Source organism: Muntiacus reevesi, chromosome 2 (genome assembly GCF_963930625.1).
Source record: "Muntiacus reevesi chromosome 2, mMunRee1.1, whole genome shotgun sequence".
NCBI classification, from domain to species: domain Eukaryota; kingdom Metazoa; phylum Chordata; class Mammalia; order Artiodactyla; family Cervidae; genus Muntiacus; species Muntiacus reevesi.
Window position 1 is genome coordinate 68,197,613 of NC_089250.1, and position 18,055 is coordinate 68,215,667.

An 18,055-nucleotide genomic window follows, 5' to 3' on the forward strand; every position below is an offset into this window, starting at 1 on the left:
AGTCGTCGCTTGCAATCTAATACTGTCATTTCATAAAACATGTGCCTGCGTCGCTGGATTTTTGCTGTGGGAAAGTGTCACGTTCATGTTCATTATGCTGCATGTACTTTACAGCAATCGACACTATTTTCCTAAAACACGACTGCTCCAGACGGGAGACCTGATGGTGCAAAACTCCAGGAATTTAAAATTAAAATAGCAATCTGAAGCTCAGAAGCTGAAGTGATATCACAGGCACGGAGCTTATCCAAGTCAGAGTATATGTCAAGCTGGCTCTAATGGATTCCTCTCCAAAGGCTTGCCTGGTCTCAGGAAAAGAACTTCAAAGGCTCCTCACACACAAGGCATGTGGGAGTTTGGGGAAGGGCAAAGAGCTAGTGCTAGTCTTCAACTAGACTCCGTTTTTAACACAAAAATTTATTTATTTATTTTTTTAATGAAGTAAAGTGGACTTAACATAATAGTATTATATTAGTTTCAGGTGTACAACATAGTGATTTGATATCTCTGTATGTTATGAAATGATCCCCACCATGGGTGTATCTGTCACCACACAAAGTTATTCCAATATTCCTGACTACGTTCCCCATGTGGTAGGTTCCCCCTATTCACACCCCCGTGACATTATTTTATAAATGGAAGTTGATGCCGCTTAATCTCCTTCACGTAATTCACCCATTTTTTCCCACCTAACATACAGTGCTTCCGACGAGCATCTTAAGACCTGACCGATAGGTGAGAATCAGCCCAGGATTCATGACTGCCGCCATGAGCGAGCACAGGGCCAGATCAGAAGAAGGTTTAGCAATCCACAGCCTGTCGATGGTTTTTGTGTGGCCCTCGAGTTAAGAATGGGATTTACATTGGAGGAGGAGGAAGGGAGAGGGGAGGAGGAGGAGAAGAAAGAGGCAAAGGAGGAGATGTGATGGGAGACTCTTCTGGCCCCCAGGCCTAAGATATTTACTGTCTGGTCCTTTACAGAAAACTGGGACCCAAAGCCCAGGAGAGTCGTAACCTCGGGTCAGAAGGGATGGACAGATACTGACGACTGACGATATTTAAAATCCAAACCTCTCTCCTGGGCCCTTAATACCGTGGAAGGACCTGAAAGATAAAACCTTGAGAAGGCAGAGGAGCAGGGGTTCATTTTCTTGCTGGTATAGTGATAACTGCTGACGTTACCGAGAACTACGTGTCACTGTGCAAAACCCTTTACATGGCTTCTCTCCTTTAGTCATCAGAACTGCCTCCCCAGGTAGAAAGAAAGTATTAGTATCCTCATTTTACAGATGCAGAAAACAAGTTCTAGGAAGTTCTGTAAGTTGCCAAGGTCACATGGATACCAAAGGGCAGAGCTGGATTTTGAGCACAGGAGTCTGCGAAGGGCCTACACTACAACCACTGAGCTGTCCAAAAAAAGAGTCCCGGCTGAAAATGTGACTCAGAGAGTGAAACATACTTAGGGCTGGAGAACACTAGCTTAATCTCTCTCCTTTGGCCATACGACATCAGTGAAGGGAGGAAGCCTCAGGCTCCTCGACTGCACCATTCTCAAGTGTCACTTAAATGTACCATCACAGCCTTTACCACTGTTTAGGGAGTTATAAGCAAAACCCAACCAGCCATGCCTTACATCCTTTCCTGCCACTGAGAACATTTTTGAGTATCCTCACAGTATCTATGAAGACCCTTTGAATGCTGAAAGCTATAATTATAGACACTTCTAGACTGAGAAATGTTCTAGCTGGGTTCTAGTCGGGGGTTCCTTATGCCATGTAAGTGGCTGGTGTGAGCACCACCACACCCCGAATCCACAGAGGTAGCTCCACGCGGCAGGCGGCAGACACACATGACACGCAGGCCTCCTTTCCAGTCTCCCTAATGCTTTCTGTTGGCCTCAGGCAAACCCTCTCAAGTCAGGAAAGCTTCTGGGATCAGTAAGTGCCTCTCTGTCTCCTGCCCTCTCCTGATGGTAGGTCCCCTCTCTGGCAATGACAGAAAGGAGAAGATCTGGATGAGCAGCAGCCAAAGCGAAAAAGATGCCATAATCTTCAACATCGCCAGTTTATTACTGGGATTGCGGGAAGCACACGGGAAGTCCTGCCTCTGAAGTCTGTGGCTGAACATTTCCTGGTTTCTGCCTCTGTGAATCAACCTGAAAGAAATACTCATCTTGGAAGAAGTGTGAATCCATCACTTCAAAGTACAGGGTCCCCGTAAGACCGTCCATGCGCAGGCAGTGGACTGGTTCCACCCTGCAGTCTCTCCATCCCGAGCCGCCTGTGTCTGGAGTCTGACCGGCTAATGCTCTCTGATCTTGGGCAAGCTGTTTGGAGCTCGCTCAAGCTTATTTCTTTGTTTGCAAAATGGAGGCGATAGTACTTTATAGGGCGACTGTGGTCAAGCTCATTTCATTTGCAAAATAGAGATGACAGCACTTTATAGGGTGATTGTGGGGCACAGGTAAGCTGATGATGTGAACTGTTTAACCACATGCTGGCACAAGGCAAATGCCTGACACATGGCAGCTGGGACTGAGGAGCAACCCACACATGGACCCAACTGCTGGGGGACCATCCAGCATGTCTTTCGTTCAACTAAAATGTGTCCTCTAAGGACGGCTTCATGACACAGTGGAAAACAACAGCAATAACAACTAAAGTCTATGGAGACCCAGGTAAATAAGTGGGTAAGATATCAGACTGAGTACTTCATATGTGTTTTTCATTCATTCAAAATAACTAAATGACCCTTTTTAGACACAGAGAAGTTGCAGAATAGGAGGTTGATAATCTTATCGAATACTATAAATAGTTATTATAAGTGGTGAAGATGGAATTCAATCCTGGAAGGCCTGAACCGGGATAAGGAGCTCTAACCACTGAGAAGTATGGCCTCGGGTAGGTGGAGACACACCTGGCTGAATCAAATGCACTGTCGCTCTCTACCAGTATCTTAGCTCCGCATGGATGCAGGGCTGTTTCCAGATTCGAGAACAGTGGATCCCTGTGCTTGCAGCTGCTCCTCCAGGCCTCGCTGCTTCCCCACTTTGGCCTGGGTAGGGGTGCGGGTGGGAGTGGTGGCAGCCCAGACCTGCAGGCCCAGGGAACTTCCTCTTGGCACTCACAAAAAACCCAAGGGCCAATGCAGAGGCCACAAGTGGCCTTCCCACATTTGTTTGTCAGGAACCGTACTCAGTTCAGGCATTCCAACAGTGCAAAAAGATAGAGTCCTTATCCCTCTAGAGCTCATGTTCTGGCAGTTATGAGAGATATTAAGAAATACTAGCCATGCAGTGTGATAGGGCTTCTTCCCTGGTAGCACAGCAATAAAGAATCTGCCTGTCAATGCAGGAGACCCGGTTCGATCACTGGGTCAGGAAGATCCCCTGGAGACGCATATGGCAACCCACTCTAGTATTCTTGCCTGGGAAATCCTATGGACAGAGGACCCTGGTGGGCTATGGTCCACGGGATCGCAGAGTTGGACACGACTTAGCGACTAAGCAAAAACAACATGCAATGTGATAAGTGTTCCTAAACACAGTGGGAAAATCAGAAAGAGTCACCAACCCTGCCAGACCCAAATCAGGCAGGAGGAAGACATCTGAGAGGTAACTTTTGAGCTTCAGATTGAAGGACACAAGAGTTTATGAGGAGAACATAGGAGCTCTCTGTGTAGAGGTAACACGATGCAGAAAGGCAGTTAAGAAGATCCCACAGCGGTTTTCATTTGTGGAAAAATCAAGCATCCTACGACCTTCATACATTTCATGTAGAAAGTAGACACACATCAAATGTCATTAACAGAAAATTCAAGGGTTTTACAACGGAAAGACTGCAGGATTTAGAAAAAGACGTGAGCGGAGAGACATTGCTCTTGGCTAGTATGACTTTTCTTGCAGCTCATTAAAACTATTTGATCTTCCCCCCGTCTAGAATGGGGATAAGAGTAACACCCAACTGAAAGGGAAACGTGCTTGGTAAGCCTGGAAGTACTCCAGCTACAGTCAAACATCACTATTTGAGTTCAGAGACCCTCTCAAACTCTCAACTCCTAAGAATAGAGTCATTGTTCAGCCCCTCACTGAAGTTTTCTTACAGTAGGATCTGACCATGTTAGGCATTAAGTTTCCCTGCAGAAGTTTTTTCCTAGGTCACTTGGCACATAACATCACCCTCCTTTACAGAGAGCACCTGCTGTAGGAAGCACTGCAGAGTGAGGACAAGACCCAGGAGTTAGGCACATGAATTTTACTATGAGTGGCCTTCAGAGCTGGGCCTGGCATGCAGCTGGCCTGCCTCTTCACACTGGCTGTTGCTGGGAGAAGAGGTGCATACCTGCAGGTAGAATAAAAATCAACCCTGAATATTCACGGAAGGACTGTTGCTGAAGCTGATGCTCCAGTACTTTGGCTACCTGATGCGAAGAGCTGACTCACTGGAAAAGACCCTGATGCTGGGAAAGACTGAGGGCAGGAGGAGAAAGGGGTGACAGAAAATGAGATGGTTGGATGGCATCACTGAATCAACAGACATGAGTTTGAGCAAGCTTGGGGAGACAGAAAAACAGGGAAACCTGGAGTGCTGCAGTCCATGGAGTCACAATGAGTTGGACAAGACTGAGCAACAACTCTTCTGACTATGAAAAGAATACTCGATCAGGAAAAAAAAAAAAGCCATAATATCCTAATCTGAATTCTACTGTCTAATCTGTCTAATGCAGTATCTAGTCTGAACTCTTCTATCTGTGAGAATCTGGTAAAGTCCTTTACTTTCCCAAGGGGGTGAATCTCCTCAACTTTCAAATGAGGGCAGTTAACACCTGAAGCTCTTATTTCACACGGCTGAGGTGAAGATCAATAGATACAAGTGGGAATAGTTCTTTGGAGAGAGTACTATTCAGAAAAATTTAAGATACTATTTCCATCTCTTTGATACTTGAGTTACCGCCTAAAATGCAGGAGACTTTCAGGAGACATGAGTTCGATCCCTCGGTCAGGAAGATCTCCTGGAGGAGGAAACGGCAACCCACTCCTTATTCTTGCCTGAACAATCCCATGGACAGAGAAGTCTGGTGGGCTACAGTCTATGGGGTCTCAGAAGAGGAGGACGTGACGCAGTGACTAAATACCACCATGGGAAAACACATCCCACGTTCCAGATAAAAGAAATAACAGTATAAGGTAGGGAACTGAATGGCAGAGCTCAGATTTTAAGTCAAGACCAAAGCCAGCTTCCTTCTGCCAGGTCCACAGTCTGAAGCTTGAGGGTGATATGCTTCAATCCACTGCTTCTTAAATCTTGAGGAGATATGGAAATGTATCTTCAAAAAATAAATTTTCTTCTTTACTTTGGGAAAGTTATGTCTTTGTTACTGTTATAGGAATCAGAACTGATGGAAACCAAAGTAGATACCATGCTTCCAACTAGAACCAAAAGAAGAGAACCGACAATTTTTGGTTGCTGATCAGGAGAAGAGGAAAGATTATGTGGATAAGAGTCAGTTGAGGACAGTGCTATAGTAACCTCTGGTAACCAGAGGCCACAAAATCCTAACAGATTTATTTTCTCCACTCAAAGCCAGAGAAAATGTGGTTGAATAGTGCTAGGGCTCTAATAAAGTTTCGGTCTGCTTATGCAAAGTCCTAGAAGCTCATTTGTAATGTGCAATACAGATTTCTACGTCTGGGAAGATGCATTATTTCCCTATTGTTCACTATAAGTACAACTAAAGCTGCCGGACACTATATATAAAACACACCTAAGAAAACGCTGAAAGGTGAAGAGAAGGTAGACCAACTAGAGACTTTGGGACCCGTGGAATGACACAGTGGTGAGTTCCTTGGGTTTTCTTTTTTGCCTTATATGCCTTAGATTTGGAGGTAAAGAAGGTGGCTACCTGGAAATGACAAGAGAGTGCAGACAAAAAAACCCTGCTTTCTCCAGCCCAGGACAAGGAAATAGGCAGGCTAGGAATGGACACAGTGTTAAGACGCGACGTGCTACACTCCAGCCCAACAACACAAGAGCAGACAGAGGCTTACCACAGCCACACCAGCAAAGGCTGGTGGGGACGCTAGACTCCTGCCTTTGCCAGGCTGCACCAGGGTGCGCGGTTCCCCTGCTGGGTGGTGTCAAAAGTCAAGTAGGGAGCTTGGATTTTCATCCCTGACAGCTGGCAATGAGGTCCCCGACCACCCATGGTATCAGCAAAGACCACATGGAGAGCTGAACTTCCATCCCCCCGGGTATCTTTGGGGGCTGACTAGGAACATTACCCTCCACTACAGCCAGGCAGTCAAAAGGTGATACACGCTGTGCACTACCCCACATCCCCCAGCCCCCGCCTCCATCCTCTGCGATGCAGGTGTCAGAGGCAGTCAGTCACGACAGAAGTTTCAAATGAGATCCCAAGTCTCATAATATAATACCCCAAATGTCCAGGTTTCAGTCAAAAATCACTTATCATACCAAGAACCAGGAAGATCTCAAACTGAATGAAGAAAGACAGCCAACAGATGCTAATGCTGAAATGACAGAGATCTTAAGTATTACCTGACATAAACATTTAAAGCAGTCATCAATGAGGAATTCTGAACACACTCCAGGAGATCTCAGCAAAGAAACAAAGCTCCAAAGAAGAACCAAAGGGAAATTTTAGATTTGAAAAATACAGTGATGAAACCAAACTGAACAAAAACACAGTGGATACGCTCAACCGCAGAAGGGAGGAGAAAGAAGAAAGAATCAGCAAGCTCAAAGAGGGAAAAATATAAAGTACCCAGTGTGACCACCAGAGAGGAACAGATTAAAGACAATTAAAACAGGGCCTCCGGGACCAGTGGAACTGTAACAAAAGACTTGACATGCATGTCATCAGAGTTCCGGAAGGAAGGGTTCCAAGAAATAATGACCGAAAACTCCCCAAATTTGGCAAAGGACATGGATTTGGCAAATCCACAGATTTGAGAAGCTGAAAACACACCAACAGGATAAACTCAAAGAATCCACATATAAAAAATTCAGAGTTAAACTTCTGAGAACTAAAAATGAGGAGAAAAGCCTTAAAAGCAGCAGAAAAGAGACCTTAACTAATTGAAAAACAACTCAAGTAACAGAAGACTTCTCATCAGAAACCATGGAAGCCAGAAGGAGGTGGCAAAACATTTTCAAGAGCTGAAAGAAAAAAAAGTGTCTACCCAGAATCCTATATCCAGTGAAAATATTCTTCAGGAATGAAGAGGATATCAAGATATCCCCAGATGAAAGAAAACTAAGAGAATCATCACCAGCAGATCTATCCTAAAAGAATGGCTCAAGGAATTTCTTCCAACAGAAAAAAGAAATCTTGGAACATCAGGAAGAAGAAAGAACACAGTAAGTAAATGTATGGGTAAAAACAGTAGATGTTCCTTATCCTTTTGAATTTTCTCAATTATATTTCATAGTTGCAGCAAAAATTACATTATCATTATTCTCAGTGTATGTAGGAGAAATATTTAAGACCATTATAAAGGGAAAAAACTAGAAGTAAGGATAAACTCCAGTAAGGATTCTATACTTCACCTGAACTGGTAAAATGATACCAGTGAACTGTGATACATTATGTACATGTAGTAAAATATCTAAAATAACCACTAAGAAGCTTAAAAATAGATAAATCAAAAAAGGATCAGAAAAAAATTTCCAGTAAACCAGAGGAAAGAAGGAAAAAGAAACTAGAGAATCAAAACACAGAGAAAAAAAAAAAATGTCAGACTTAAGCCTTAATGCATCAATAACAACATTACATGTAAATAGCTGGCTATATCAACTGTAACACAGGGTGCCTTAAAATACATAACCTGACTAAACACTGTCTATAGGAAACTCATTTCAAATAGGCAGGTTAAAAGTTAAACAATGGGAAAACTGACAATCGTGCAAACATCAGTCAAAGGAAACCAGCAGTAGCTATCTTAATATTAGAGAAAGTATACTTCAGAGCCAAAAAAGAAGAAAAGAAAACTATCAGACAAGGAGAGGCATTCTATATTGACAGCAGAGTCAACCCACCAAAAAGACATATCCTAAATGTGCATGCACCAGACAACAGAACTGCAAAACACATGAGACAAAAACTGACAGAAGACTGAAAGGAGAAAGACATAAATCCATAATTGTAGTTTCAGTCAAACTAGAAAGAAACAGAAAGATTAGGAAAATCTCCAAATGCTTAGAAATTAAATAATATACATCTGATCAATCATCTATGGGCCCAAGGAAAAGTCTCAGGGGAAAAATTTTTTAAATACATTGTTCTGAATGAAAATGAAAGCAAGAAACTTTACCATTTATAGTAAATAGAGCATAGCTAAAGTAATGCAGAGAGGGAAATTCACTGGAAGGACTGACATTGAAGCTGAAGCTCTAATACTTTGGCTACCTTATGCAAAGAGCTGACTCACTGGAAAAGACCCTGATGCTGGAAAAGATTATCCCCATGGTGGGAAACTGGATAGAAGGTACATGGGATCACCCTGCATTGCATCTTCTGATTCCATCTAAAATCTACAGTTATCTCAAAAGCAAAAGTTTCATTAGAGTAAGACTGCAAAGCAGTTTGTGAGTTGACAATTTTTACAAAAACATGTTGGGGAAAATGCCATGCAACTGCAGCACTGTAATCAAAGACCAATATACCAATCCCAATATATAGGGATTTCTCACATTTGACTCACCACTTGTTTCTGGAGGCCATCTACTTTGTCTTCTGTATTGTCTTCTTTATCCGTGTTGCCTCTTAAAAAAAAAAAATAAATAAATAAAAAGAGTAAACATCACACACCACCTAGGAGCTATTCTGCAACCAGGATGCTGGCACAAAACCCCCTTAGATCACTGACCAAAGAGACTCCTTTCTCCACAGGCCTCAGAATCTTGATTTCTCCAGTGTTACAACTTCTACGAGCAATGACCACTCAAGTGAGACTTCAGCAAGAGCCTCATGATCTACTCAGGAAAGTTCAGAGGCCTGCTCTTCAACAATGACGCTATCTTAAAAAAGCTAATTACTGCCTATCAAGAATTAGCTGAATATGTGGTTTTGATAAAAGAACAGATTCTAGACACTGACAGCGTGTAAACCAAGAGTCCTCATGGGCCGACCCCAGCTCCCATGGCAGGGCAAGCCTCCGTGCAGAATCGCTCATGTTTGGCAGCGGTCACTTCCAGGGAAGGACACTGCCTGACGGACCACTGGCAGCTCACCTCTAAATCCACTGCTTACTGCCAATGCCTATTTGTTTTTCATCATCCCTGGAAAAATCAACTTTGAAGGATTCCTGTCTCAAATATTCTGCTCTTCGTCGCTCAGGTCCTGGAGGCAGGAGGGGCCTCCTACCTTCGTCTCCTGGACCAGAGGAAAAAACAGCTTCCCCACAGAGAAACCAGCTTTCAGCCACATTAAGGCACCTCCCCCAGGTGGTGTTTCTCCCAAGCCCATGAACCCAACATTAATACCACTGGTCCTCTGGGCATTTGTTAACATTTCTCTGGATGTATCCTTATTATCTTTGGGGGCACAGAATGTTATGATAGCTAGCTAGAGTGTTTGTCAGGGGCTAAGTGTGGATGGAAAAATGCATTTCATCCTTTTCTCAGCCTTAGCAGATAGTTAGGGGGGCAGGCATTGTGTACCCTTGAGTCCAGCCTTGCCCGTGACCCTAGAAAATACAACTTTGGGGGAGGAGATCAGGCCAAAAGCTCATCAAGTGCAAAACAAGAGATTCTATGCTATGTCTTTCAAATAGTCACACACATACACACACATATGAAAACCACAGCTTTGGCTGTTTATTTAGTTCTCCTATGAATTCATACATTTGGGCTTATGCCAAAAGTAAATAAAACTCAGACAAAGGGGACGTCTCCATACTTTTTTACACACAACCTATGGACAAGACCTGAATGCCGTGGCCGTCAAGCAGTGGCTATTCATGGACCGTGCAATCCTTAGAAAACGCCAGTATTTCATCTCAGGCATTTCAAGGTCAGGAAGCCTGAACTTGCTGTGCCTCTTCTTAACATTCTGCCAAGTATGAGAGGTTAAGAGAGGTCTGAACTCCTCAAGAATCCTCTGGCCAGACGAGGCTGGTTAGGGAACAGGGCAGGATGGTGGGCAGCTTGGGGAACCCAGGAAGTATGGAAATGGGTATTTGGATCAAAGTGTTCAGAATTCAAGAGAAAGGCCCGAGGTGTTGTAGCATGTAACTGAAGCAATTCTGGAAGGCGGTTCAGGCTAAAGGGAGACGCCAGGCTGTGAGGAAGACTAGGAGAGTGCTGGGCGCCTGTGGTCAGAGATTCGTGGTGCGACAAGCCACAGTGTGCTTGCTCTGTGCAGCTTCTCACCTTTCAGGGACGTCTGAGGCCCCGTCCGTGACACCCTGCTCTGCAGAAAGCGACTTCTCATCCGGCATGCCCACCTTCTCCAGGAAGCAAAGTGCTGGGTCGGCTCGCATGGCGTTGTACCTCTCGTAACCTGATCGGGGGTGGCAAGAAACGACAAGATCATGACGGGGGTCACGTCAGAACTCATTAAATCTGCCTTGTGCCCTAGACAGGCATTTTGTTTCCCGTATTAAGTAAAAAAGCAAAACAAGCCAACCAAAAATACTTAAAGAATAACCGGATCCTGTAAGACTCCCTGTTGGGGGAAGATCCTTGAGCTTAAATGGACTCCTTTGTGTAATCCTTGACCGAGAAAATGAAAGCCGAGGTGTACCATGTGTCTTTGAAGACACATAAAATACAGATTCCATTCCCCCTTGTTTCTTCTGGACAGTAAGAGGATTAGGCAAGCTGGTTTCACAATTTTTTCCCCTCACTGCATTCCCCGCCCCCCCCCCAACTCTGGACACCCTATTATCTTGTCATCTCCTGCCTGCATGCAAGCTTGTTAAGTTGCTTCAGTCATGTCTGACTGTGCAACCCCATGGACTGCAGTCCGCCAGTCTTTGCTGTCCACAGGATTCTGGGAAGAACACTGGAATGGGTTGCCATGCCCTCCTCCAGGAGATCTTCTCAACCCAGAGATCAAACCCTCGCCTCTTATGTCTAACCTGCATTAGCAGGCAGGTTCTTTACCACTAACACCATCTGGGAAGCCCTGAATGGGCTATAATTTTCTTTTGTCCAAATTTATCCCATGTGTTAGAAAAGGAAACTGAGCAAAGGGATGATGCAAAGGATGAAACATAAACAGGATCACTGGGATTGTTGACTGGATTAAAAAGGACTCGTTGCCTCTGTGTTCATAGACTCAGTATAGAATCCTAACCCACTGACCAGGGCTTTAGAACAACTTCTCACTGTATCCCCAGTGTAAAAAACAGATGGAGGAGTTTTGATCCAGAAAGAGAGACCCCAGAAGGCAGGCAAAACAATTCAACAATGTCACTTTTAACTGGATAACACCATGCTTGAGAATGCTATTTTATTGACTAATGTAATCCTATAATGAGACCGGATATTTGGTCATAGCTGTTGTCACATCAACTATTTGGGGGGAACTCCTATACAATCATCAACATCCTTTTCTTGCTGCTCCTAACAAAGTCCATTTCTAGCTCTGCAGTAGGTACAGAGAGCCCATCTCAGGTGAGGGTAGATGCTGTGCTGAAAATGAGAACCGGCTTGATCAAACACACTGGATTTTACTTTGCCGGGTATTTCCCTTCTAGACTGGTTTCTGTTCCGCTATCACTGCTGATGCTGGTCTAGCCTTTACATGCAGGCAGCACCTGGTACTTTTTCTCTAAGGGGCTTCAGGTACTTCATCTTTTAATCCAAAGCGACTCTTCTGCCTTCTTCACGACAGGTGCTGCCTGCCTGAGGCATATGGTGGGAGAAATAGGTCCCTAATGTTCTTTATTCAGTCATTCCTCAGGGCGATAGTGTGATTACTTTAAGTCTCTCTCATGAGATTGAGGGCTTCCTAGGGACAGAATCTGTATCTGCTTTGGCATTATATATTCAGTTCCTCACACAGCACCTGACATTGTATAAACTCAATATTAACAACTGCCTGGATGTGTCAGTTAGGCCTGGATCCTCTTCCAACAGTCACTGTAGGAAGAACCATTCTCACCCTCTCCCCCTGTTCTGCCTCAGCTCACACCAAGACAGGAATGTCCGTGACTTTCCTACTATTTTGAGGACGCGCCTGCCACCATCTCCACCTGCCGTTCCCCAGGAAAAGAGGTGCCTACTACCCAGGTGGGTTCCTCTTCTGCAGACTTCTCGTGCTTAGGTATGAAGTTTGGACAGGTTCTCCACTTCTCTTTCTCAATCAGCTTCGGAGCTGGATATGGGCGAGGGTGACTGATTCAGTTCCCTAGAAAACCCTGACTGTTGAAGAGTAGTAGGAGGTGTGTGATAGCAACATAAAGACAAAAACAGTCGAGCAACAGGCTGCCTGCCCCTGTCCACTTAGTCTCAAAGTTCCTCTGTAAGAATGTGAACAGGGATACTAAAACCCACAGTGTGATGACTATTTCTTAAGTCCAGGCTGCCCCAGAGGGGCGGTGGCCATTTCTTCCTGAGATCAAGAGCTGTCAAGAGCATTGTTCAGAACAGATTTGCTGCAGAGTCCTTCTTGCTGTCAGCGGAAGCCCCAACAAAGACGCAGCCAATTCTTCCACGGTGGTCAGCTCAGAGATGGAACTGGGGCTTTAGTCTTCTCATCTAGGCAGGGTCATAGCAGACTATGTCTGGGGTGGACTAAAAGAGCCATGAAACCTTGGACAATGAACAGCTGCATGTTTCTTAACAAAGAAAATGGCTGCAGCCTTACGGCTCATACTTGTATCTCCAGGGCAAGGAGGTGAGGCAGAGAGAACTCCTGATGGAGTCTTGAAAAATAAAACACCAGATAGCATGGCTCTCTGAAAATGTCACATGTCCACTGGCTGCTGGGTATCTGAGAGTCTGTCACCTGGTAAGACGCACTATGTGGGTTGGATTATTCTGCAGAGAGGGCTGTTACGTAGGGTGATGAGGTGTGTTACCCAGGTGAGGACAGGTCTAAGCTGAGGCCCATGGACTGTCTGCTGGATGACACCTCACCAGGAGCGGAATCTGATTTGGACTCCGCAAGACACCAAAGAGGATGGGTCCATGGAGCCAACCACAGGCCTCTGTCCAGCCCAGCCTAGGTTTGATTCCAACATCCCTGTTCAACTACATGGGTCTGGACCCATCCAAAAATGAGTCGGTCAGCACCACGTGTGGCTTACCACCAGTCCCCCAGCACTGGGTACAGAGGCTAGGTCTTCCCCATCTTCACAGTGCGCCTGCTAAGCTCATCACATACGAAGTCTTTAAAGCCAAATGCACAATGTAGGATACAGAGGGTCATTACACAATGATGGGAAGTATTAATTTACCAGGAAAGTATGGCTGATGATCCTGACACAACACCAGGCCTCCCTGCGAACACCAGAATCTATGTTTTGAAGGAATTTCTCATTAAAATAGGTATGTGCATCATTGTTATGTAAATATTGCAGGCTGGCCTGCAAACGTTGAAGAATTCTACCAATAGGGCGCGTGTGAGAAAGAAAGTGCATCTTCCAGAGGCAGAGGGGTCAGTGGCGGTGGACAGCACCCAGCACCCGTGACTTTCGAAGCACTGCTCAAGCTGCCCACGTGCCCTGTCTCAGTTAATCCTCCTACAACCCTCCAGGAGGGCTGTCTTGTCCTCTCTCCAGTGTCCAAGTGAGGAAACAGGTCAGAGAAGTTTCTGACTTGCCCGAGGTCACACATTTATAAGTGACAGAGCTGGCAGTGAAGGCCAGGGACATCTACCTCTTCCCACTTTTAACCCCTGCTCACCAGCTCAAAATGCCAGCTAGTTCACTGGGCAGGGAAGGTGTGTATTAGGTACATTACAGTGAATATTTTCTGGGACCTGCTTTATTCATTTAAACAGTTGGCTGAAAGCAAGGGCAGGTACTTAGAGTCAGAGATGAAGAAAACACCATTTATGTCAGTTTTACCAAGCTATTTAAAAAACCTCTCTCAGTTCCCTTTGGTCTCTAGGTTACTATATTAAAAAAAAAAAAGATATCTATGCTATCTTCTATTCTTAAATTTTTATACCAAATAGGGCAGAAGCTATGTACTAGGAATTAAGTAGATAAGCTGAAATTCTGGATACATGTGAAATGGTAAAACCTAACATTTTCCCCATTTATTTATTGCTTCACTCCAGAAATCCTGGGGCTTGCCATGTGACAGACACCAGGCCGGATGCTGGGCCTGTGAGAGTGAACAAGAGAGGGACAGTCCCTGATGTGCAGACACACTAGTGAGGAAGACACGCCACCCTTTCAAGGGGCCTCACTGATAGTCACATTCACTGTATTTGCAAGACTCACACACTCATCTGGGCAAATTCCTCAGAGGACAGAGAGGAGGCTCTAATTTCTAAGGGAGACACACGACAGGCCTATGGGATTTCTCAGCAAAGAGAAAACATGCACTGACATACACACCGTGTTTGAACACGCCAATCAGGAGGGACTTGTCGGCCTCGGCGTCCCACCAGTCCACCGGGATCTCCACGTAGTCGATGTCAGGCAGGGGCACATCCAGCTCCCTGTGGAAGGAAGGGCGTGAACTCACAGTGCCTTCCACATGGACAGAACACAACACAGGAGCTCCTGGCTGGTGCCCCGAGGCTAAGCCACATCCCTAGGTGCACGCTTAGAGGCTGACGGAACAAAAATGGGAGGATTCAGACAGCTGGGGGCCCAGGTGTCCTAACCAGGGCCCTGCATCCAGTTAACACGGGGAGTGACTCAGCAGGTGTATTTGATGTCCAGGCTCCACTCAGACCAAATGATGCAGAATCTGAAAGCACCTTGTGGAGAACCTGTTGCCAGTCGGTCTGGGGTGGGGCCTGGGGCTCTACACACATCAGGCGATTCTAATGTGCACCTTCAGTTGACAACCACAGCAAAAGCCATCAATATGTCCGCTAGGTAAAGGCAGAACACCCCCACAAGTGTTTGAATTCACACATGATCAAAGGCTGAAATGTGCCCAAGCATCCCAGTCTGACATGTAGAGTTCGTGAGGACAGATGCCACAACAGGAGGAACGTCCCGGCCAGGGTCTGCCAACAGTCTGCTGGGTCAAACTTCTGGCTGAAGGGATGAACGTGGCTCACCCCAGGGAGCAGACCTGCAGGGATAGGTCCCTCTATGATGAGTTTCTGTGCACCTTCTGAGAGCTCACACGGACCCTTAGCTAATTGGCTTTATATGTCTGAACAGCGTCCTCACTCTTGGAAGGCTTTGGGGTTTGAGGGAGAACATCCACCTGGATGGCTCCTCCCTCCCACCTCCCAGGTGCCTGGAACGCCTCCTCTGCAACATCTCCAGCTGGTTCTTCCATCAGGTTCTTCTCGGGACGCAGGGGTGCCTGCCCCTTGCAGGGGTGGGGCTCCCTGACCCCACTCTCCCCACCTGGCCCACTGCTCTGCCTGTGTGGTGCCACGCGCCGAGCACCTCTTCTGGGGTGAGCAGTGTTTCGTTGCTCGTGGCAACCTCTCCACCATAAGGTGTTTAACCTGAATAGGACCAGTGACAACTAACACCGCGGAAAGCAGATAAAAGGAGGAAGAAGGTGGGCAGTGGACTTAAGTCTTTTCATGTTCTACCCACTTCCCTCCATCTGCAGGTCTAAGCAAGCAGGCGACAGGGGAATAAGTAAACTCAGGTAGATTACTTCTGCCAGGTAACACTGGAGATGAACAATCAGGTTCAATTCTGCTGCCTTTACATGACTCACAAGTTGGACCTTTTTACTGGAACACCCAACCTCCCTATCCTCACTAGAAATGCCCATGGTAACTATGCAATGTGTAGCCAATGGTAACAGTCAACAAGCTGGCTGCTCCTGATTACAGAACGCTCAAGGGTAGGACTGTCACTGCCCTTCACCTCTCTCCTCCTTTCATGCTCCTGTGACCACTAAGGCCATGAGCACTGCCCATTGGGAAGAAATAGAGGGAAGGAACCACGGCCCTGGGGAATCGCAAACAAAGTTCAAATGCCAACGCTCGCGGTCCTGGGGGAAGACTAGCCCTGTATGGGGCCAGAGGAAACTGCAGGTCTGGGGGAAGGGATGGCGAAAGAGGTGTCTGGGATCCCACTCACACACTGTGGCTATCTGTCAGCCCGATCAAGTGGCAGCCGGGGGCTCAGCAGTCTCTTCCCCCAAACCTCAGCCTTCTACAGCTTCAGAAACCCTAGCTTACAAAACTAAGGCACGACACATCTAACAGGTGACAAAGCATCAGTAACACAACTAAGTTTTATTAACGAGTAAATAAAGGAGAACCACTCAAAGGTGGAAGAGGACTGAAGCCAAGAGTGGGTAAAGCTTTCAGTCTACACCTGCTGCATCAAACATCAACGTCACTCATATCCATCTGACAATGATCAGTTAAGGCAGAGAAATGACTGCTTTAAAAGCAATTTTACAACACTACCGGGGCGGCTGGGGGGTGGGGGGGTGGTGGCGTGGGTGGGAAACAATTAAGAACCTTACCAAGAGCCGTATTATTTTTGTTTTTGTTTGTTTTTTAAAAGAGAAAGGTTTATTCAGGGAGACTCTCCACAGATAGAGCATGGGTCAGCTCAGAAGATGAGAGAGGCCCACAAGCTGTTTTAAACAACCACTTTTTCTTTTATTTCACTCACAGATGACCTGGCTGAATCCTCCTCACTCTACCAGCCTGCTTTACCAGGGACTGGGTCCTGGGAAGGAGCAAACACAGGCCTCATGAAACACAGGCGGGTTTGTCCATTTCCATCAACAGGTACTTTACAGCAATTCCTTCACACTGGGCATTAAGGATGACCTATTTTACCTGGCTGGAGTTCCTTCAAATGCTTTATCGGCTGCTTCTCCCAGTATTTCAGCTTTTAGGTAGTAGAGCATCCGGACTCGCAGAAGGACCCTAGGAAAGGTCGACACGGTAAAGAAACATGTCAGAACCCATCAGCTGCTTGTGCCATTCCCTCAGGGACCCAGGGCAATTCTGGGTGCTCCCAGGTCGTGAGTACTAGGAAAAGAGAACATTAATGGCAGACATTACTGTGGTCATCCCCATTTCACACACGAAAAGGTTATCTTGTCAGTTATCTGTTAAGGTTACCCTGTGAGCCATGGGGGTCAGGGGAGTAGAAATACAGCAGCTCCCCTGGGCCTTAAGATGACTTACCCCGACCACATGGCCATGAGACCTCTAGGGCAGAGCTGCCTTCCAAGAGGCTCGTAACCTATTTCCTAGTTCAGTGATGAGTGGGGTACGTCAAACAGTGATGTTTTCAAATAGTTTCACTTGTACAGGTGCCTGTTGCATGCTCAGTCGCTTCAGTCGTGTCCAACTCTTTGCGACTCCATGGACTGTAGCCCGCCAGGCTCCTGTGTCCATGGGATTCTCCAGGTAAGAATACTGGAGTGGGTTGCCATTTCCTTCTCCAGGGGATCTTCCCACCCAGGGATCAAACTCATGTCTCCTGTGTCTCCTGTATTGGCAGGTGGGTTCTTTACCACTGTGTCGTCTGGGAAGCCTGTAACACCCTTAACTTTAGCCAAGCAAAACCGCAGTACTGCCTTTTCTTTCTTCTCTTTTTCTAAAAATGACAGTTCTCTCAGTATGAAATCTACTTCCAGAAAGTGTGCTTTGCACACAAGCACGGCTTGATGAATCTTCACATACTGACCACACATGTGTATCCAGGATCCAGATCAGGAAACAGAACATCTCCCCACAAGGCCCCACTGGTGTTCCCTTCCGGTCACTTTACCCACCCCTGAACACATCATCACTGTCTTGCTTCTTGAGCTTAGATCTGAAGCAGCTGTTTTTTAGCTTTTTGGAGTTCTTCTGATAACAACTTCATGCACTCTCAGTACTATCATGCTCCTAACAACAGCAAACAGTAGTCTGAGTACTCACTATGTGCCAGCATGTCTTAACTCACTTGATCCTCAAACAA

General features: G+C 46.0%; 1 protein-coding gene across 7 annotated transcripts in view; it reads right to left on the reverse strand.

The window, feature by feature from the left end:
- CHD6 (chromodomain helicase DNA binding protein 6) overlaps positions 1–18,055 on the reverse strand; it is a 192,036-nt gene that overhangs the window by 22,633 nt on the left and 151,348 nt on the right. For all 7 annotated transcript variants that reach the window (XM_065922021.1, XM_065922024.1, XM_065922022.1 and 4 more), the window contains 4 exons: positions 16,921–17,010; positions 14,537–14,640; positions 10,392–10,521; positions 8,723–8,783 (listed from right to left, as the gene is read on the reverse strand). In XM_065922021.1, coding sequence (XP_065778093.1) covers positions 8,723–8,783; positions 10,392–10,521; positions 14,537–14,640; positions 16,921–17,010 — 385 coding nt within the window. The remainder of the gene's footprint in view (positions 1–8,722; positions 8,784–10,391; positions 10,522–14,536; positions 14,641–16,920; positions 17,011–18,055) is intronic.